At 38.3% G+C, this 23,173-nt stretch overlaps 1 protein-coding gene across 1 annotated transcript; it reads right to left on the bottom strand.

Moving 5' to 3' along the window:
* Positions 1-1,730: 1,730 nt before the first annotated feature.
* On the bottom strand, positions 1,731-13,284 carry slc38a2 (solute carrier family 38 member 2). Its single transcript, XM_028451669.1, has 16 exons — positions 12,966-13,284; positions 11,676-11,814; positions 11,506-11,587; positions 11,305-11,420; positions 8,397-8,470; positions 8,216-8,308; positions 7,837-7,909; positions 5,707-5,789; positions 5,545-5,603; positions 5,235-5,402; positions 5,073-5,152; positions 4,874-4,974; positions 4,526-4,650; positions 4,296-4,440; positions 4,106-4,203; positions 1,731-3,326 (listed from the first exon to the last, which is right to left on the bottom strand). The coding sequence occupies exons 2-16, from the start codon at positions 11,798-11,800 to the stop codon at positions 3,240-3,242; spliced, it is 1,509 nt and encodes a 502-aa protein (XP_028307470.1). The 5' UTR covers positions 11,801-11,814; positions 12,966-13,284; the 3' UTR covers positions 1,731-3,239.
* Between the last annotated feature and the right edge of the window lie 9,889 nt (positions 13,285-23,173).

Raw genomic sequence — 23,173 nt, 5'->3', positions numbered from 1 at the left:
GTGCAAGTTAATAAGTACTATTGCAAGTTAATGCTAAAGTTTGTTTACTATTAATTGAAAAGTATGCTTTTTAGCAATTGGAATAATTAAATTAATTAAAAAATTTAAGCACAGTAATAGTACAGTAAGAATATATTAAAATATAATGGTTATATATTTTAATACACTATTAACACATTTTTAATGTACTTTTAATAAAAAATGTACACTTAAATTTGACTGATTTAGCATATATTAGTACTTTTAAAGTCATATACTTAAAGCACACTAAATACACATAAAGCTGTTCCACTTTAGCACGTAAAAATACACTAAATACACTTCCAGTTTTTTACAATTTAATTACAATTAAATTATATTTAGTATAAAATGCGTTGTTCCAAAATAGCATGCTTTAAGATAACTAATCATAGACACACTTAGTGTGCCTTCAAGTACACCAAAGTATGCTTAATTTGAGTACACTGTATTTTATACTTTTACTTTCTCAAATATAAATCAAGTTCAAATAAAATGCAGTATAAAAATAAATGAGCTGACACAATTTGTCACTAATTCTGTATTTGTGATCAAAAACTAATTCTAGAAAAAAAAAATAGTGATATCAAAATGGGGTGACACTGTTGAGCCTTTAATATTTGTAGCAGGAGAATGTAATACTTCTCCATTCCAGTAGGTGGCACTAGGTAGCTGGAAATAGTGCTAAAAGGTTTTTTCTTAAAGCTGACTGAACAGAACAAATGTTTTGAGAATAGATTTAGTGATTTGTGTACTGCCTCCTAGTGGCTCATTGTGATGTTCATTGGGGTCCTGAAGCCCACCCAGCTTACATATGGTACAGGATGGTCAGATCATTGACTTCTCACTTGTCTTTTGAAGGACTAACTCAACTACAATCATGAAACTGGATTTAAAACCACTATTTTTATTTAAGCCAGGCCATGATAACTTACATTTTCTGATTCAGCAGTGCCTCAACTTCTGAAGGTCCTTTAGATTAGACCAGGGCTCTGCAACCTTTACTCTCAAAGGAGCCGTTTTGCCTCATCTCGCCTGGATTAAAGTCCTTCCGGAGCCAAAAAAAAAAACCTTCTCAATGAAGACAATACAGTATATAAAATTCTACACAGTTAAAATAATATCAAATAATTTCATGAGCTACAAAAAATAACTTGAATTTGAGAACACATGATCATCTTGGTCAGCACGTTAATTGCTAATTTCTGGCAAAACATAAAGCATGCATATTTAGGTGGCATGTTGGCAATTAAATACATCTTTCCCCACACAAATACAATCTCTATATCTATATCTATATCTATATCCCTTCTAAAATAGTCTTTTTGTTAGTTTAGTTATCTTACAAGGTATTTAAAACTTAAGGTTAGCTACAGGTGCAAGGACAGTTGATGGTCTGTAGAGGTTGTAGGAGTTGAAGTAGGAAGGTGGCAGAGTAATTGCACAATGTGATTTATTTTTAGGTTAACCAATTGTTTTATCGTAATTGTATTTGTTAATGTCACTAATCATCAACACCCTCTGTAAGAAAAAACAATTCATTATTTAATTTTTTTTTTTTTTAAAGCGACAAAGAGCCATTGCAAAAGAGTCAAAGAGCCACATGAGGCTCCAGAGCCACAGGTTGCAGACCCCTGGATTAGACTGACTCATGGTTCGTTATTTACATTTCTGTAGAAATTCCACCTCATACTCAAAGAGCACACAAAGTCTCATGCTGTAGGTTGTGGTTTTATTTAGTTCATAATTACAGTATATACACAGTGTTTCATTGAAACAAGAGTGTAACACTGGTGGGCAGAACCCGCTTTGCTCCTGAGGTCCAGAGACGGTGACGTACTCTCCAACTAATACAGAATATACTGCTGTTCCATTTACATTCAGGGGCCAAAAGCAACAACAGTGTCACAAATTCACCACCATAAGGTCTTTTTTTTTTTTGTTGTTGTTATACAGCTGCAGAGCAATATTGTAAAAAAGAAACAAAAAAAAAATCTAAAGCGTATATACAGGTAAACTCAATAGATATATATGTACATTTTTTTATATACACACATTAGTATATAAATATAGTAAAATAGATAAAATACATTGATTTCACTGTCTTCCATAAATAGATGCTGAACAATAACAGTTTGGTGAGTTGGTGTTGGAAGCACAGTGTAACATCTGCGGGAAATGTTCAAACCGATCTTTCACAACAGCCAAGTGGAAACATTCCAAAAAACTGTGCAACCATTGATGAAAACCGTCACAGTATTGTGATGTGTGTCCGAGCTTCCTGTGTTCTACATCTGTATAGACTTTACAACTGCAGCTGGTTTCTTGCAAGTTTAACCAGGTTCGTTACAACCACTGCACATGGTCAAATATGAAGTATTCTCCCATAAAGAAAAAATAATAATGTACATTTCATCTCCTCTGCCCGAGCAAGAGGGTGTAACCCGGAGGCCCTTAGCAGCCCTTCTTCTTGAAACAGTAGTGTCTATGCTGCACGCATTGGTACCAACAAGATCTTCAGCAGGTGTAACAGTGAGTACAGTTTGAGATCTCGCGTGAGATGCTCTGCAGCTCCCAGTGTGGGTTTCGATAAAAGGCAGTTTCAAGAAAACACAACATTGTGTGTGAGGCCACAGAACCTTCGTACGAATACTGAGCAGGTGGTGTCTTCGGCCTTGCCTGAACAATGTGCTAACTGTAAGTGCTATTTAACATACAAAAATGCTTTACAAATACATTTTTGGCAAAGGTAAAAAAAAAGAAGAAAATGACAAGACAAACAAACAAAAATGAAAAAAATGAACTTTGAAGTCTGTTGCCTCTTGTTCATTTCGGGAGATTTTATCATTTTTTTTTCAGCAGGTGGCCAGAGCCGCGCACAAACGCACCCGGTACCTGAGTGCAAGCCTCTGCTACAGATAGTTTAGCTCTAGTTTGAGGAGGCACATCAACAAATGTCTTCAGCGGTACCGCTACTCCAAAAAACAAAGCAAAACAAAAAAAGAAAAGAAAATACACAGCTGAAGGTATCAGCAGTACAAACAAACACACAACAAGTTGAAAAAGTTACGATGATGAAAAAAAAAGAAGACGACGTCAAACACCAGTTTGTGCTCCGATAGTTCAAGTTGAGGATTGAGAGAGTTTTTCTATTTATCTTGGGAGTTGGTAGGATTTGATCTTGAGCTTCCTCTGCTCGGGGGCGTGGCCCAGCTGGAGGTTTAGTGGCTGCTGTGGATCCAGTCCAGGACAATGAGGGTAATGCTGCCAACCATTACGATGATGCCGCATATCAGGAAGATGGTGGCCTGGAGAGGAAATGAGTCACATGTTTAGATAATCTGTATGAACAAGATAAGCTGTCAACTTTTCTGTTCCTCATTATGGAGATATGTATGGGGCACCAGTTGTAAAGTTGCACATGCTAAAATAAACAGCAACTTTTTTGCAACATTTAGCAACAAACCATGTTTAAAAAATGTGTGATTTTTTTTTTTATGTTACTTTTGACCAGATTAACCAGGTTTTATTAACATTTAGATTTAGATTTGACATTAATCATTTAGATTTCTATCTAATATGTAACATTTAGATTTTATAATTAACATTTAAATTTAACATTTATCATATAGATTTTTATTTAATATTTTAGATTTAGATTTAACATTTAGATTTATCATTTAGATTTAATATTTAACATTTGCATTCAAATTTACAATTTAGATTTAATATTTATATTTATCATTTAGGTTTAACTTGACATTATATATGTTTTTACGAGAAAAAAAATCACAAATTTTGCAAAAGTAACATTAAAAAAATCACCTAAGTTTTTTAAACGTGGTTTGTTGCTAAATGTTGCAAAGAGTTTCTGTTTATTTTAGCATGTGCAACATTACAATCGACGCCCCATAGATATGAGATACATTTTCTAACTGATACACGTTCAGTGTCACCATTGTTTTACATAAGGGTTGTAACTGTCAGATCATTTCTAGTTTAGTAGTTATCTGTTCCAGAGAAAACTGGCATCACTCCACATTGTTCAAGAACTCGTGTAGTAAATAGTCATGATCTAAATCCTTACCCCAATCTTTTGAACAGACTTCATGGACTCCTTCTCGACCAGTTTGATGTAGAATGCTGAGGGCAAGATGAAGATGAGCATAGCAGCAGCAGATGCACCTGTTGGACGGAAAATCAATTCCATTTTACCCTCCAAAGTCTCCTTGTCACGCTTTAGATTAAGTGATCACAGATATGTCAATACTACTCACCAATGAAGCCGAAAATGTCCCTAATTGTGGGCACAAAGATAACCAGGGCGTTGGTGCTGGCAAGAAGAACAAAGGTGATAATGCAGTGACGAATCCAGCTGAAACCCTTAGCCGGGCACAGGAGATGGTTGATGGAGGTACGGATCTGCATGAGACAGATGGAGGTTATTCAACATGAACAACAATAATCCCAATAAACATGCCGTTCTGAATAATCTGCCTACACTTACGGGGAAAAGTACGACGGGAACAGTGAGGGTGACGGCCGTGAGCACAGCGAGACGCACGATCAGCAGCAGTACGTCGGACTTGTAGAACCTGGAGTAAGTGTGAAGCAGCTCGGGTCCCACTTGAGCTGTAGGGAAAGAGAGAATAGACTTGAGGCCCAGGCCAACCAAAACATAGAAACATTTGAAGGTCAAGTACCATTAGCAGCACGCACGTTACAAATGGTCCAAAGCCAAAATAAATAACTTGAGAACTTTTTTTTCTCATTGAGAACTTGAGAACTTTATTTTCGCTAACATAGTTTAGATTTAATTAGTATTTCTTTTGCTTTTATCGCATTAAACACTCACAGTGGAAGGTTAGGTATCCAAAAAGGGCCGCCAGGAGGTACATAATGAACATAGCCAGAAAGGACACGTTAGCCACACCCTGCATCTTTCTATGGGACCGGCTGTAGAGAAAAAGGCAGAAAAATGTTGCATTTAGAAACCAATGTGAGAATTAAGTACAATTGTTGTCAGGAAAGGAGTCGGGATGATGTTCACTTACTCTTTCAGTTCCTCATACATGGGCAGGATGGCGGGGTGGCACACGAAGGCAAAGGTCAGGATGGGAACAGCGTAGACGGTCTAGACAACAGAGACGAAGTAGACCTTTAGTTATGAATTGGACATTGTGAACAGTTGTGTATCTATTTTCCGCCATCCTTACCTGTGAGTTAAAAACAAAGTATTTGGGCTTGCACATGTCTTCATCGTAGTGGAGAGGTGTAGTAGTGTTGGCGTCAAATGACATGTTCAGTGCTTTGGATAGTGTTTCATTCACAGCGTCCAGGTCATCAGGCAGAGGGCACGGAATCTGAAATTTCTTGATGATTACCTGAAAGGACAAAAAAAAAAAAAAAAAAAAATGGACGGTGTTCACACGTTGCCAACGAAGCTGGAACATTAAAGTTGTGTTTCTATGGAACAAGAAATATCTGGTATAGTACTGCACCAAGGACTATGGAGCTCTCACTCACCACAATCAGGAAAAACACCATGCAGAGCAAGGACAGGCCGCTGGTATAACCAAGGTAACCTAAGGGAGTTATGAGATTTAGCTAAGTTTTCATTCCTATAAGCTCTAATGCCTTAAATGTTTTACAAATCTTAAAAAAAAGAGTCAGAACAAACATTCTTACCTAAGTTCCTAAGCAGCGAGAGAGGCAGGATGATGAACAGCGACACCAGCAGCACCAGGTAGTTTCCGTTAGTGTACCACTCACTGAAACACAACAGAGAAACAAATCAGTCAAACTACTGGGAGTCATTTAGTTTAAACTTCAGGGTATTTGATGCTTTTGGAACACAGGAAGATGGACACCAAAGATGCTAAAATACTAGCGCCAAAATGCTAGGCTAACAAAATGATTATTTTACGGTATTTGAGTCAGTATGTGATATTTTATGTAGCTATTGATAAAATACCAAAAACTAAGTCAAATTTATAATTGAAAAATAAATCATTACCATAGGAAAGAGTAGTTCTTAAGATTTCAGTAAAAACACAAAAGCAAAATGGCCGCCATTGACTGTTGTCTTTGTTTGGGCGTACAGACATGATTTCTAAAATTACACCATTGCTAAAAAAATATATATATACATTTAGAACCAATCAACAGTAATAGTTTAAAAACTTTTAATTTGGGGTCAAATTAATCAATATTAATTTAATTAAATTCAAAACAGCTTTATTGGCATGAGGAACACATTTGCATAGAACGATGTACGCACAAAAAGAAGAAATATTAAAAAAAAAATAGCTACATTTGTGATTTGCAAAACAATGAAATAAAATAAAAATAGAATTTCACTATATATACATATATATATACTATATTTTATCAGTGAGACACATAAAGTTGAATTTGATCACAGGCTTAGATATTTAATACATTGAACTACTAAAAACTAAAATGTACACTTATTACTAAGTTGTGCATGTACAAAGCCCTTATCTCTCACAGAACAGGACACAACAAAAAGCCCCTGAGCAGCTGAACACCCACGCTCAAACACACACGCCTCCACTCCAGCAGGACAAAGATGCAGATTCAATTTCTTAAAGAACAGAACATCCAGCAGCCATTTTACCTCTTCTCGTCTGAAACCCTATTTTAGTCTAATCTTAAATCATTTCGTTCCCGCAAATGTCCTTTTTAAGGTTGAACAAAACCAATTTGGATGGATTTTTTTGTTTTGTTTAATAGCCACGGCTTCACAATGAGTCACACACAAATTGAATCAATTGTACCCTGGCTGAAGGCCAGTGTTGCTGATGTCCTCATCACATTTATGGGAACTAGTCTGAGCTTGTTCACCACTTCCAATGTGCATCCATAAAATGTGATTAATGGCCAGTATACCAACCTTTGTTGGGCTATATAACATTTGTAATTGCCCACATAGAGAAGCTAACACTTCAATTCTCTCTAAGAATATTTGTACTGAAAGCGAAACAAGTCTGAACCATAGGGCGCCAATTGTAAAGTTGTGCATGCTAAAATGAACAGCAACTTTTTGTAACATTTAGCGGGAAACCACATTTAAAAAATGTGTGTGAATTTCTTTGTTACATTTGACTAGATTTACAGCAATGCACAAAATTTGTGATTTTTTTTCTCATGACAATATAATGTCATTGTAAATGTAAATGTTAAATCTAAATACCAAATGTTAAGTTTAAATCTTAACTTTAAATCTAATTATGAAATGCAAATCTAAATGTCACGGGTGAAACTAAAAATTTAGCTAATATGCAAATTCACTGAAATTAGCTTTTATGTTGGTATTTTGTGTGCATTTGCATATGAGCTAAATATTTAGTTTTAGATTTAGATTTAGAATTTAACATTTAGATTTACTATTGACATTACATTTTTGCAACAAAAGAAACATCACAAATTTCACAGATATTGCTGTAAATCTGCTCAAAAGTAATATTAAAAAATTCACACATTTTTTAATATTTAATATGATTTTTGTTGCAAAAAAAATGTTTATTTTAGCATGCAGAATTTCACAATCGGCGCCCGATACTGAACTACTTTTTGCTTTGCTTAGAAGGAAGTTTGTGAGACAATAACTTTAATTCACCATTAGTCCACTAGGGGTGCTATTGTTCCAGCAGTTTTTGTAGTGCTGGTTTTTTTTGTTTGTTTGTTAATAACTAGTCTCCTTACCTCAAAGATAAGCTAACTGAAAGTAGAAATATTTCTTTTGAACTTTCCAAAACATGCAGTCATTTGTTGCTATGATATTTGGTTACTCACTCGTTGGCTCCGGTGAAGGCCTGGATGACGAGGGGAAACTCATATTTCACAATGTAGAGGTAGCTGGACATGGCTGTGGAGACAGGAGTACAGTCCATTAGTGCATGTCAACGTTAGATAACACAGCTTAAATTAGAAATAAAGATGAGATTCCTCCACATGTTTATCTGGAACTCAGGAAAAAATGTTTATACATGCATGCTTTTACTGGACGCTGCCGTCTGGCGCCAGGATTAGCCCTTATTTCCAACATGCTCTCAATTTAGACACAAAAGACCAGTGTGCAGGCCGACCAGAAGGCACGTGGTGGACAAATGTAAACAGAAAGAGTATTTAGAGGCACACGGTCCTCCTTCTTTTTTTGGACAAATTCTCCTACCTCCGATGTTCTGCATGGTGATGGAGCAGGAAGCAGCGAGTTTCCCTGGAATCCCAAACGCTTTGTACCCCAGCTGTTCGTAAACCAATGCACCTATGACAGGAGGAGGATTTTGGTTTAGTTTTTAAGCAGAGAATAAATGAGTGTGTTAGCTCAGCAGCGTGAGTATCTGATGACTCACCTCCTTCATTGGCGGTCTTCAGCAGCAGGTGAACAGAGTAGAGCGAGAAGATGGCGACGGCGACCAAGAGAAATCTGTAAATGGAAGAAAAGAAATACAACGAGGTCAGATTAGGTTTTTCTGACAGTTCAAAATAGACTATTGTTGAAGATCTGCTTGCGTTCTGACTGCTCGAGTTGTTTAGTTTAGTTTATTTGAGCAAAATACATTCATATATTTTTTTTTTTAACCAAACACAAGATACATTATTACACAGTAATGAAAGCCGAAGCAAGAAGGCTTATAGGCGCCATATTCAATTATCATTACAAACATACAAACATACATTTTAGTACATTTTTGACATCACAGAATTATCACTACACTTATTTATACATACATTATATTGGGGTTTTTGATACAGCATTTGTATTGATTCCAAATATTACAGGGTTACCTACAGTTAAAAAAGAACTGGTCTAATGTCATTTGCATATTTTCCCAAAACACTTCTCTTATCATGGATCTGGAATTTCTGTAGACGAGCAGCGCTTTTCAGGTTTTCATCTCAACTATTCCACAGGTTGACACCTGTTTGTGCTTTATCAGAGAATAGCAGCGCGTCCTAACATTCGGCTATCCTGATCAGCAAAGACCTTGAACGCAGCATTGATCTTTAGCTTTTGTGAGTCAGCAGTTCTTTATGTTCCTCCTCATGTCATGGATACAGAGCAGACAGTGTTCAGGAATATTAATAGTCCAGCTGAAAATAAATCCCAAGGCCGTATGAAGCTCATCCTCCCTACAGACATTTGCTCAGCTGCCTTTCAACACAATGACTCAGCATTGTTCCTTTGCTCCCTTCATATTTGTGTCTCTCTGTCACTCAAGAGGGCGGGTGGAAACGCTTCTGCCTTTGTTTGCTTAGGGGCTTTCGTGACCCAACATGCAAGCTTCTGATTGGTCAGTTTGTGGCTAAACCACGTTCCACTCTATTCATGACCTCTTGAGAGCGTGAACTATCTCCGGGACAGGTTTAGCTGTGCCAAGATGGATCTGGTACCACTCCCTGTGTTTGTAAAGTGACGCACAAGCTTCACCATCGCACTACAGACACTTTTACTGCACACGCCAATGTAAATAAATAAATATTGACTTGGTGAAAAATTTCCTCTTCTCGTTTTTTTTTTCCCTTTTCCAAGACTTTACATTTCGTCAGTAGCTCATTGAGGATCAGTCACGTTATATTATATAACCTTAAACAGAAAATACAGAGATACTTAAATGCAATTTAAAAAAAAAGAATAATCCATGTTATCTTTCCCCACTTTCTGCTTTTGGTTTATGAGAGCCTGGGTGAAATCTGAACACCTGTAATCATTGGAGCCACGGTGTAATCTACGTCTTTCTCAGGGTCAAGCAGCTGCTGAATCAGCACGCACCCACACAAACATATACACACACACTGGTGTGGAGGGAAAAGCTACAGAACATCCCGATCCCTGACCTTGGCGTAACAGACTAAACCACACCTGCCTGAGCTGAGCTGGACGAGCTCACTGTGGGTTATGAAACAACTGATGCTGACCGCTCTCACTTTGCCTTCTGCAGATTTCTCAAATATTCACAACATAAATAATGCCCTGAAAGAAAACTCTGAACATTTTACACCCACTGAGCTTTTCCTTGACATTATGAGGATCATTTTTGCATGCATGTAACACTGGTCTGACTCGTTCCTCCAGTCGTTCAGGCCTAACAATATAACAATGGCGTACAGTCAGGGTAGACAAGGTAGGCAGTGCCTACCCAAGGGTGAATTGATATTTTGATTATTTGTTTTAATTATAATATAATTATAAATTATTTATTTTTCCATTTCCATTAGCCTACAGTACCTATATGTTTGAAAGTGTCAGCATTTTGTGCTTTTCATAGCCCAAATGACTAAACATCGCTATTTCCTGGTACGGCAGAGACACTGCACAGTCTCACTCCGCTGTAAAGCAGGAGGAGGCCACACCCCCTTCCAAAAGCCCATTGCTGCTCTGCCTCTGGCCCCATAGTGTTTTTATGTGTTTGCGCATGCGCAGTCAGTTCCCCAAGAGGAAAACCATTTACCGTGCTATGCTAAATGCTCGACGTAAGTTCACAGTGCATTAGTGAATTGATTCCATGTGACCGCTGCTACTACGTTCTCTAACTAGTGGGCGGGATAACACTACAGTCAGGATGACAGCGCTAGAGACGATAAAGAAAAACGACAGCTTTTAAAAGATGGGAGACTAACACCTGAGCTGCCAGACCTTCAGCAAAGATAAGGTTAGAAAATGTTTGTACTTTCCACAGTGAATGGTACAAAAAGTAAGGTTTGGCTTTGTGGATGCGCCTCACTGAGGCTGGTCTGAGTTGTTGTTGTTGTCATTTTCTCCATGTTTCTGCGTTTCCAACACAAACAACAGATGCGCTGTCGTGTCATGAGATATATCTTGTTGGGAGAGTATGGAGGCTATATTAAATAATTGTTTATGGTTCTTTACTACTGTTTTACGGTGTTGATTTTTTAGATTAACACTTGCCAGCAGAAACATATGAAATTGTCATTGATGTTGACATTGGTGGTCTCCATTTGCAACGCCCTGCCTACCCAACCCTAGTGCACACAGCACGTCACTGCAAAACAACTGACCTGAAACTGAACTATTCAAACAGATTGTTTATAATAATTAGTTATAGTTAGAGTTAAGTTGGTTACAAACTGACATTTTACTCTTTTTTTTTTTAAACATTGAATTAATTCATCCATCAAATGCATTTTTTTTTTTCAAGTGTAAGTCAAACATGAGCAGATAATAAAGGACCAGATTTATAACACTTTCACGTTCACGATTCAATCTTTAACTGTTTGAGGCCTTGTTTGGATACTCACATAAAGAGGATGATGCCAGTGTTGGCCATGGCGTAGGACAGACCCAGAATTCCACTGCCCATGATGGCGTTGCCCAGGTTAAAAACGGACATGCCAAAGGAGGCGTTCCCCTGGTGCTGTGGAGGAAAAATAAATAAAGATAAGCATTCCCTTTAGTCATCATATATGTGAAATATGTAGATAAAGGAGAGTTTCTCTTACATATTCAGTGTCATATTTCTTCTTGCACGGCTTGTGCTCAGGGAGGAAATTTTGGCTCTCTGCATCCAGATCAGGGTATTGACTTTTGTGGGAAATACATAGAAAATCTCATATTAAATGACATCTTTTTATTCTCTTCTTCTTTAAATTCAATATAATGTCGTTCATACCTGTCCAGTGGGACCTTTACGTGGTCCTGGTAGGTGTATCCATTGCTGTTGGAGCTGTTGTCATCACCACCATCGCCCAAACACTTCATCTCAGTTTTGTGAAAGAAATGTTTTTCACTGGACATTTTTTTTTTTAACACTGCAAACAACAAAGGAGACACAACGCGCGTTATGTAACTGATTTAGGATTCGTGCGTCACGTCAGCAGCGAATGGTGTTATTCTCATGCGCGCGTGCTCCCGTTAGAATGATCAATATTACAGTGTTGAGGGCGCGCCACTGCGTTTTACTGGTAGATCCGGGGTCACGTGACGTGTTCTCGGAAGGGCGGGTGAGAAAGGGAAAAAAAGGGCGGGGGTGGGGGGGTGGGGGGGGGGAAGGAGACTGACGCACCGGCAAGTGGAAAAATACCAGACCGGCACCAGGAGAAAATGAATGACAAAAGGAAGCGCAGCGGGGAGGCGTTTAACGCTGTAATTTTGCACAAACTACATGATTATTAAAGTATAGATAATCCAAACTGTCAAGATTTTAATGATCCTGAATAATACAGGATGTGATGAAATCAAATAGATTTAAACAGAATGAATTTGCGCGCGCTGTTTTTTTTTAAAAAATTTTTTTTTTTGGGTCTGATTTGTTAAAAGAAAAAGGGAAAAAGGGTTGAAGCTCGTGTGGATAATGGGTCTATGATCAGTGAGGCGAGCACTGGCAGCTCCGTTTAATGACATTATTTCCAGAGCCGGCTCCAATGGAAACAAAGACACGTGCTGTCCATTTATGGGCATGTCTGTCTGTGCGTCTGTAGAAGCCACAGGGTTGGAATATGATCATTACGCACACAAAAGATGCCTCGACACACCTTTCTGATATTTCTTGACTCTCTTTCTTTGTGTGTGTGTGTGTCGATGACAACCAGACCAGTGGTCCAGCCCTGCAGCATCACTGTCACACTGCCTCATTCTTTATTCATTGGCACCAGGGCGCACTGGTGATTAAATAATAATTCCTCCCTGAAAAGGAACATTTTTGGATCTTATGAATAAAAAGAAATAAGAAGATGATCACCTGCGTGTCTTTCAGAATGTCTGGTTCCAAATCTCCTGATCGCACGCTCATTGGCTCATTTGGGGAATTTAACGCACGTCTGATTAGATTCAATTGATTCGAGGATCGTGTTGCGGTACATGTCTTTAGAATGATGTGCATATATATGAGATGTGCTTCCCTCCACCACTCGGTAATTTCCCTAACAGACAGAAGAACATGACAAGATACCGGTAGACTTACCTTTTGAAGATGAAGCACGTGCGTAAAATCCTCAGCGAAAAGACGAAAAACAATGTCTTCACCAAAAAAAAAGATCAATCCTTCAATAAAACACGGGTTTTTTCTTTTTCTTTTAAAAGAATAAAATACAATTATTATTATTAAGATTCAAAAATAAAAGACACGATTAGATTTAAATGTTACAAGAAACACAAAGGCCAAAGTCGCCCTTCGGAGGAACCAGGTCAGAATGTTTAAAAGAAAGGAAAGTAGGTTTACGTGGCGATAGAAGCTAATTCCATTGAAGAGAGAAGAGCCTGTGCTGCCAGGAGGGACTCAGTCTTTATAGAACAGGCAGGATTGCATCAGTTCAGGGAGGGAGGGGACCTAGCCCCTCCCTCACTGACGGGGAGGCGGAGACTCCGTTACGCACGGCCGTGACGTGCTTTGTAAATACAAACACAGCGTCGTGGCCACAGATCGAAGGACCTTCAAACCAGAGATGTTCCATTGAGCTCGTCTCAGAAGACTTTAACAGAGGTCACGAGGACCAGTTCTGCTCTGGACCTCAGAAGAAGTGCAGATGGAGTCAAAAACACCATGAATATATATCAGACATATTCAGGAGGATAGTAGGATAGGGTGACCACATTTTTAAAAATTAAAACTGGGACAGTCATTCAACCATTGAAGACGACGGATGTTAAAAAAAAACAAAAAACTATTTCAAATAATTTATTTTTTAAAGTCTATTTGCATTCACTTTTATTCGTGATTTAAAAAAGGTCAGATAAATTGCTTTTCATTTTTCTTCCTTTTGGATGAAATTGAGCATAACGCTACATCAGAGTCAAATGATGGCATCATGTTTATGTATGATTCATTTGAAATGCGAAAAAATTATCTACCTAGTTTATTACTATGGTCTACTGCCGATAATCATTCATACACATTAATGTATATAAGTCCCTCCTTCGTCCTACAGACCCCTATACAAATGGAAACGATCGCCGAGTGCGCCCAGCCAATAGGCTTCGACTTCCTGTTTTTGAGACTGTCAATCAAAGTGAATGAGGAACTGTGCATTCATTTCACTTTACCTGTTTGCTGTTGCGTGAAGGCTCATAGAGGAGTGCTTTCCCTGCCTCTGGCTTTTCATGTAAGCCCGTGGAAAGGGCAAGGAGGTCCCAGAACTGACCCATACCACCAAATATAAGATTACATTGAGTAAATCATTTATTTTGACTAAAGCGGTCCTAATAAATGTATTATTGCGACTGAACCAACTTTAAAGTGGCCATCAATCAAAAAAAGTTGCATTTTAAGTTAACATAAAATTGTGTTGAATAATAATAACATTGACATGTTGAAGGACAAAGCATGAGAGGAAGAGGAAGCATCAAGTTGCAAACGCGTGGAAGACTTTTGAGTTTTTAATTGGTTTATATTGCAAGCGCTACTATAGCAACTGTTATGATTGACAGCTCACAGTCCACAGAGATCACGTTTTTATGCTGCTTTCAAGGTCTTTTTCTGTCAGAGGCAACAGACGTTCATTTATTAATAAACTGGACTGAGCTTGTGGAAAACCGGGACATATCAATGGTTTGGGGAAACTTACGGGAACACAGGACGTAACTCTGAAAGGACCTCCTAGTTATGAGCTACACTTTGTGAATGCTGCCTGTTCTCCATGGGTTTGCTTGGTGCGCTGGTTGCCTCTGGGGTCTGTGGGGCCTGGGGGTTGGGGGTTGGGGTGTTCCCTGGGGTGACAGTGATGGTTAGGCCTCCCTGGGTCCCTTCGATGGCATCCAATCGCGACCCTTACACCGGATTCTAACTGGAAGCGTAACTGCTCCATTACTGCTCCACTGCGTAATTGCACATTATCAACATTTAGAATAGTGACCAATCTGGGCAAATAACAAAGGGTTTTGTCTCTTTTTGTGGTCATTTTGTATATTTCCTTTTAATATTCTTTATATTCTTGTTCTTGCGTTTGTTCTTTGAGTCATGGTGAATTTTTTATTGTATTATATTTTTATTTGCGTAATTTCAATATGTGGTCATTTTGTGTGTTTTTGAGCCAATTTAGTCTGCTCTGGACTCGAAGATGCAGCCAGACTAGTAGAAAGAGCGGGGGCCAGGGAGCCCAGGCAACCCCCCTACCGCCGAGCAGTCCTCCAGACGCCCCTAAGACCCCAAGTCGAGAGGCAGCCACCGCCCCCCACACACACACCCGAGAAAGCACCAAGGAGCCGAGGACCCAGCGCACCCCGCCAAAAGTGGCGTGTGCATCTTTCAGGACCTTTTTTTAATGCGTAAGCAGCAATTATAAATAAGGGCCTCAGGTTTTTTTCCAGTTTCACCGCTGGGCTAGTTCAGGACTGTGTGTGAGTTACACAGATAAACACTGGCCTCTGATGTAATGTTACCACTGTCAACCCACTGGTACATAAACAATGGTTACTGGTACACTTTTACTGCTGGTGTTATGTACGTCATTTTAGGTGTGTCATATACATCACGTACCTCAAAAAAAGAGTGGCACTGGCTCGGCGTTTATATATCATACTTCAGGGCCAAAATACCACCTAAGAAAAAAGTGTCAATATTTTCCAAACAATTGTTTCTACTTGTACAGGAAGACCAGTTTGGTAAGTTAAAATATAAAATATTTAATACAAATTATTAATGAATAGTAAAGTCATTTTAAAAATGTGCATCTTTGCCAGTTAGCATCTTCTTCATAGTGCAGTTTAACAACATTTTTTTTGCATATTTTGCTTTGATTTCAATAAACCAAAGCTCAATTACTCTAAAAATCCTCTTCATAAACACTTAAAAGGGTTAAAGGAAATATTTCCAGCAAAATTATTTTTGAATAACTAGTGCAGGTCTGTGCATGGGCTTTTATAACACACATAATGTAATTGTAAATTTTGTGCCACATATATAGTGAAAGCCTATTTTTATTTTAATTGTATATTTTTTTAAATATTATTTTGTTATAATAAAACAATTAAATAATTATAAACTAATACTTTGTATTATTTTTTACTATTATTATTACTCACCTTAGTTGCAAACGTTTCACTGAGGACATCCGTTGGTCAATGTTTCTTTGTAGGATATTAGATCAACTTCCATTGATTTTAAAAGCCTTTGTGCAGTCACTCCTGTAGTAGCTTTTAACTATATCCTGAGTTACAATGACTATCTGTCAACATTGAGCTGTTTTACAAAGCTCCTGTGCAGCTTTCAAATTATCCTTGACTCACTCTAACCAATGGGAAGCATGGAACATGATCAGCTGGATGATTAACTGATTAAGGAATTGCTACTGTCAGCTGGTGGGGCTTGACTTCCGTGCCTGCCTGAACTAACGCGATGCTCAATTTGTTGTTATTTTGTGAACTGTATTTTGGGTTAACCTTCTTTTGTTTTCCGGATTAGAGCCGTGGACCAGTCCTTACCCCAGGCGGTGGCTTTCCTTCGCATATTTTTAGTGATGTGCTGTGCCTCACCGGTGGTCCGGCTCTGTTAAGCTGAGTTCTAACTGGAACAGCGGTTTCATCAAACAGAAAACACCTTGGCTACCATAGTAACACAGTCCGTGGCGCAAACCCTCTCTCGACCAGGTTTAAGCAGCAGTCTTGACTTAAGCTGCAGACGCATCGTTATTAAAAAAGTCATTTAGTGATGCTTTAAAACACTCAAAGGTCTACAAAAGGAAAAAGGAGTCAAAAAGACTTGTTTTATACTTTCTTTTTAAAACTACTGCTTTAATACGGTATTTTAAAAGGAAATTAAACAGAATATCACACAGTAAATGATTAAACATGATTCTCAATCAATACAAATGGCGATAGAATCTTCACCCGTCTTATCCGCATACGGATCGAGACACAGGCTTCATCAACTGACTGTAGATCAATTCATCAGATATAAATCTATATCTTTCCTAAAGGATGTCATCGGTAAATGAAAGGATTGCGATTATCATTAATTATCTTCTTTCCAAAACTCAACTGTCAGATGTGCACCAACCACGATTTTCTAACAATGGGCCGGTCGCTTTCTAAGAGATCTGATTATTCAGGGTTCGGGGCTTTAGTACTCGCTAAGATTCTAGCCAGAGCAAAACCTGCTCACGACCAGGCTAGCCGTTCAGCATAAGTAACCATAGAGATTTAGCGCCGTAAGTTGTTATCAAGCTTCGTAGTCCAGCACACACTGATTAAATCCTGGAAGTTAGTGCGATAAGAGCCCAAAATGATGACATGAATGTTGATGATGTCGATAAAGTGTCTTCCTGTCCCGTGAGACACGTGTAGTTAGAATCCAAACAAGTATGCACACATGAATGTACACATGTTGCATTCCTCTCCCAACAGTCACACACCAGCATGACTGTGTGTGAACCTTTGTTTTGGGTTTTAGTGTGACCCGCCAAATCTGAGAGGGATCAGGAAAGTAGAGCACAGGCGAGGTACTGTGTGTGCGTGTGTGTGAGGTGGACACTAGTGCCCCAAACACACAATAAGTCAGAACTGTTACGTATATCCAGGAGAACAAATGGTGCGTCTCCACTTGATATTGTTGGAAGATCTTCTTTGTTAACCTTGAGCTTTCTTTAATCTTTGCTGACAATAGTTCCACTAATAACAAAGACCACATCGTGCGTTAAGTGAAAAGTTTAGGGAACAAGGGTTTCACTCTGTCAGCCAATAGATCTGAATGATTGAAGAGAAATTCTGCAAAGTCTGTCACAATGCTACCCTGCCAGTTTACTTTCCTTTGACTGTGTTTGATGGTAAATCGCTGCAGACGGGGAACACCACACCAAAGCTGCAGGTCTAGATGTCTTGACTAAGTGAGTTATTAAAAGTTGTTCCAGGCAAATTCCAATACATCAGGACAAAAAACAAGACATAAAACAAAAACAAAACAAAGGTTTGTTTTAAGATTATTATTGAGCCTGCATTATTATAAACTATACACAATGAATAATCTGTGCAGGGTTTTTTTTTTATTCTCAGAAGAAACACAAGTGCTCTGATCAGGTGTTCTTTTGGTCATTTCCTCCTTTTGCCTTTGTGTGTGTGTAAGTGTGTAACTCTACTGTGTGTATTTCATCAGCCACGACAGGGCGCGTACCTGTTGTGTGTTTGTGTCAGAGGTGTGTCTCTCTATTCCCGTCTCTATTCGTACACTGTAACACCTGGTGATTATTTTTGATCTTGACGTCATGTTGATGTTCTGTGTATGTGTGACACCCGCTGTGTTATTAGAATTTATTTTTGGTTTCCTTTTGTTATGTCTGTCTCCTGTTTTTACTGAATTATTGTTGTTTTATGTCAGAGAGTTTGCACATTTTTAGGATTTATTTTCTTGTTTTTGTCCACTAATTTTTTTTTTTTTGTGTAATGTCTTTTTATTGTAATTCTTCAGTATCTGTGGTTATAAATTCTTAGATGCATATGTCGGTCAAAAATGACCCGTTGACATTGTTTTCTTGCAATATCTTCGTAATGAAAAGTTATCATTTCATATTCCAGGTATTCCTCAAAAATATTGTATCATATTTTTGATATGATGCCATTGAACATTTTAATTTACCTTTTAAAAATTATTATTATTATTATTTTTTACCCACTTATGGAAGAGTGTAGGGTCCAGTCACTCATGCATCTAAGGGTATTTATTCATTTATTCACGGCCGTACAAATGATAAACAAAGCAGGATATTATGGCCATACACATTCATTATTTGTTAAATCAAAACTTGTGAAATTTAAAGATATTGTTTATTATAAAATAACACAGATGATGTTCAAAGCTAAAATAAATGCTCTTCCAAAAAAAAACACTTCTCACTACAGACCAGCAAATAAAGCCTAAGAGATCAATTTATCTTTATTTTACCAAAAGTAAGATTAGAAGTGAAACAAAGATGTGAATAATAATTTTTTTCCATTATTTGAAAAAAGGCAACTCAAATGTACTTGTTGAATGCTTGCTTTTCTTTTGTGTGTATTATTGAGAAAGGTAACTTGAATGCTATGATTTATGTTGGGCATATAAGCATTTTTGCTTCTGCCTGTTTCAGCCTTGTTATATATTTTTGAATTGTGATTTATGTTTGAATATTTTTTTATATTTTTGACTGAAACAAATACAAACTGAACTGAAAAACTGAGCTGAATATTGTCATCAGGGGCATAGCACCACATATTGGGCCCTGGGTACAAACCATCTTGTTGGGCTTCTACTCCAAAAGCTCCAGTATGTTCAGAACAGTGCTGCCAGGGTCCTGATGAAGGTGCCAAAACATGAGCACATCCCCCCCATCCTCCTTACACTGCACTGGCTCACCATTCAGTCCCGCACAGAGTACAAATTCCTCCTGCACACCCATCACTGTCTGCACGGTGTGGCCCCCACTTACCTCACTGAACTGCTCACACCACACACCTCAACCGGGACCCGGTCAGGCCAACAGCACCGTCTGGTCATGCCCAGGACACGGCTCAAAACAATGGGTGACAGGAGCTTTGAAGCTGCTGCTCCCCACCAGTGGAACGCCTTCTCAGACCACCACAGGGCCCCGCAGATGGTTGACGCATTTAAAAAAGGATTTAAAACCCTCTTTTTTATACAAGCTTATTTTAACAGCTATTGCTTGTTTTAGTCCTGTCTTATTATTATTATTATTATTATTATTATTATTATTATTACTTTTATTATAGCTGTAAGTTATGTACAGTTTTTTTTGGGTAGATATAACAATGTGTGTGTATATATATATATATATATATATATATATAAAACAGACTTCTGAGCACTCGCAGTCCGACTCCCATGATTGTCATTGTAACAGAAGACATTAGCACACTTGCCTCACTAACCAGAGGATCAGGATGTGACTCAAATAGTTGACTATGACTCAAATAGTTGACATCTTTCAACGTGAAACTTGCATGTTCTGCATCAAGATAATGAAGTGTAGCTTTTTGAACTCTCTCACGTGTAACGTGTAGGAGGAGTGTGTGAATGTTTGTTTGCCCTGTGGCTGATCAGCATCCTGTGCAGGGTGTACTCAACTTTAATTTGAACGAGTTCTTCCAAACCGTACAAGATGAAATAATTGCAGGACATGAATAAAAGAACAACTGTGATGTTTGACTGTTTTGTCTCACTTTTTAGTATTAGGAGTAGTGCTCCGATTAAGGTTACATTAGAAACTAATCTTGTTGATTTGTCACAGAGCACGATTTGTCATTGATCCATTTTTAACAACGTTGTATACCAAATGCTAATATAAAAAAAATGTTACATTATTGTGAAGTTTCAACTTTTCTTTTAAAGTAGACAACATGTGCACTCTGTCAGTGCTTGATCAATGACAGTCTCAGAAGTGTCTGGTTACAACAAATGAGTTGTTAGCTAACCACTAACCCTATAAATAGGGATATACTGTAACCACTAACCCAATACTGTATATGGGGATATACTATAGCCCTAAACCTAAAAATAAGTAAATTGCATAAGAGAAAACTAACCCAACTTTACACCCTAACTATAATCTCAATACTAAATAGTAAACACCCCCTGATTGTCCATCTCGTATGCCTCTCCAATTGTGATTGACTCTTGGTTATGTCAATTAATACGCTATTTTTCACCTACCATTTTAATATCAAATGGAAAAAAAACTAAAACCTAGAAAAAGACTAGACTGTGTATGAAACTCAGGGCTTTTATTTTGAAACAAAAAGAGGAAGTAGTTCTGTAGCTTGCAGTAACTTTAACAGTCACGGCGTATGCGTCTATATATACGCATCAGGTAAGAAGTGTATATTTCTACAGGTTCCTGAGAATTGTCAAAGCAATGTTTAGCAAACTACTGTTACGCTTAAAGCTGCAGCGTGTACGTTTTTTTTTTTTTTTTGCGTCATTTGGTTTCATGTCTGAGTCACTAAAACATCAGAATCCAATACACTGTGGAACTGTACAATCTAAGAAAAGTAATTGCTTTCAACAGAGGTCAATGGCAGCTTTCATTTTGGTGTTTCTTGGGTAGCCGTTGCTACCCCCTGTGTCTCCACCTGGAACTTCTCTGGAACTGCCCCTGGGCAGCTGTAGGACTGACAAGGACTTCTTTGAGAAATATTGCTTTAACCCTAACCTCAGCCTGAACACTACACTAAACCTAGCTCTGTTATTAAGATTAGATTAGATTAACCTAAACTCTTAACTTTTTTTTCCCCCAGACCCCTGACCACCTGAGTTCCTTTTCCCTCCTCTTGTTTAGCCTGAGCAGAATCCCACAGAGCCTCCCTCCTGTGTGAGGGGAGATCGCTAACATAATGGACCATAAATCTCTCCCACTGGCTACAACTATTCCCATTTCATTCCCCTCTCGGAAGACAAAAGACTTTTTTCTGCTTAAACTTGTTCACCTCGAACCCACTGTGAGTGTTCCTGGAAATTCTGCCCTTTCAGTAGGATTGTTAGAACATTGTGGGTGTATGTTTTAGGTGCTACTTTCCAAAGAGTGTCTATGCTTTATGAAGAGACTAAAGGTCATTGGGTTTAATTTCTCAATGCTATCCGAAAGTGTTTGAAGCATCCGCAGGAGTCAGAACCAATAGCTATTTAAGCTAAGGGAGATTGGGACAAGATGGAAATGGGTGCTCTACTTGTACCGTAACATTTGAGCCACTTGAGAAGATATCTCACTTCAATTTTTACCATCATTTATGATTTCTTAACTAATTTTCCAATGTTACTAAATGTGTATGTTCATTTTCTTTTCAAAAACATTAAGATTTTGAACGCAGTAGTTGTTTGACCTTGCTAATACCAAAACAGGACAGTGGGCATCAGACTGAAAAGCAAACAAGTAGCCAAAGAGGAAGTGAGTTGTCTTTTGGAAACCTTGTTTTGACGCTCACTCACACATCACACACAAATGGGCACGGACGCGTCGTTGATCCTGATAAGGCGTGACGTGTGTGACGGAATCGGGGTCACTACGTAAACACTCCCTAGGTAAACACAACCTTCTAACACAGTGGGAAAGCCAACAGCGAGCACCAAAACAACCACTGTCTTTACTATTCCATAGTTGTGCTTTAACGGTCACAGTCACATTTTACATGCTAGCAGTTTTTTTTCCACATGCTATTGCATTATTATTGCATGGATATTGAAAATCAGTTGAGCTTTGATCGTTTCTGAATGACTTTTCTCTCACTATAAAAGCACAGTTCAGAAAAGGCACGTGTTTAGGTTTTTTAGTGCCAAAATTTGATTTGACAAGAAACTACGAAATACTGAACAGATTTTGAAATCAAAAATTTTCTTTTGTTAGAATCTCGAACTTTGATAAGTTATACTTGATCTTGGGAAATGTAAATGGACATTTCTAAACAATAAATGTTTGTTCGGCGGAGCTCTTGTGGTTCTGTCCTAAACGTTTCATATCAGGTACGTCAAACTCAAGGCCCGCGGCTCACCTTTGAAATGGATCCAGGAAGGATTAATAAAACCAAGGGATTCCCATTAATGATGGATGGATGGATAAATAGATAAAGCTTTTGACCCACAGCAAGAAAGCCTTGGTTGGATATATAGGTTGTGGGAGCTTCCTTGGATCTTTCAGTGTAGAAGTTTGTTGGAAAATGTTCTATTGCCCAAACCAAGTATTAGCCTCAACCAGGTAGTTAGGAAGCAGCTTAAGTTCCAACTTAAAGGCAAAGACAGCAGAAGATTTCTGTCAAAGTTTTCTGTTCAAAACTATCTTTGCGCTTATAATCTTTTCCATTTTCAAATCCAACTGAAAAGCCTGGCTGAGATGTTGCTTTGATTCATTGTGAAGTTAGATCTTTATGAGAGAAAGTCAGATTGCCAATATTTAGAAGTGCTGTAGCATCCCTTCATTCTGTAGTCTTACTTCAGTAATCCTCTTAGTGGTGGGAAAGTGGTTTAGTGGGTGCATTCTTTATGACAGGGGCACAAATGGTGGGATCACGTTAGCTTTAGGGGCCCCGGAGGGAAAGCGAGGCCACTCGTCTCGCCCTCCGAAAACTTTCCATCCATGATGGAGTCCGATCAGTGAACCCTCTGACTCCCAGCTCACCTCCACTGAGCTCTGTGGGAGCTTTTTTCACAGATTTTCTGTCAAAGAAAAAAAAGAAACAGATAGGTGGAAGAGAATTCGG

The sequence above is a fragment of the Gouania willdenowi genome, chromosome 6, assembly GCF_900634775.1.
Source record: "Gouania willdenowi chromosome 6, fGouWil2.1, whole genome shotgun sequence".
NCBI classification, from domain to species: domain Eukaryota; kingdom Metazoa; phylum Chordata; class Actinopteri; order Blenniiformes; family Gobiesocidae; genus Gouania; species Gouania willdenowi.
Note: the sequence above shows the minus strand (reverse complement) of the source record. Positions and strands in the feature narration are given on the sequence as shown.

Coding starts and splice junctions, on each gene's coding strand:
- slc38a2 (XM_028451669.1), bottom strand. CDS start 11,800: ATGTCCAGTGAAAAACATTTCTTTCACAAAACTGAGATGAAGTGTTTG. Junction 11,588..11,675: donor GTAAAGGTCCCACTGGACAG/GTATGAACGACA, acceptor TTCCCACAAAAG/TCAATACCCTGATCTGGATG. Junction 5,790..7,836: donor GCCTTCACCGGAGCCAACGA/GTGAGTAACCAA, acceptor GTTGTGTTTCAG/TGAGTGGTACACTAACGGAA.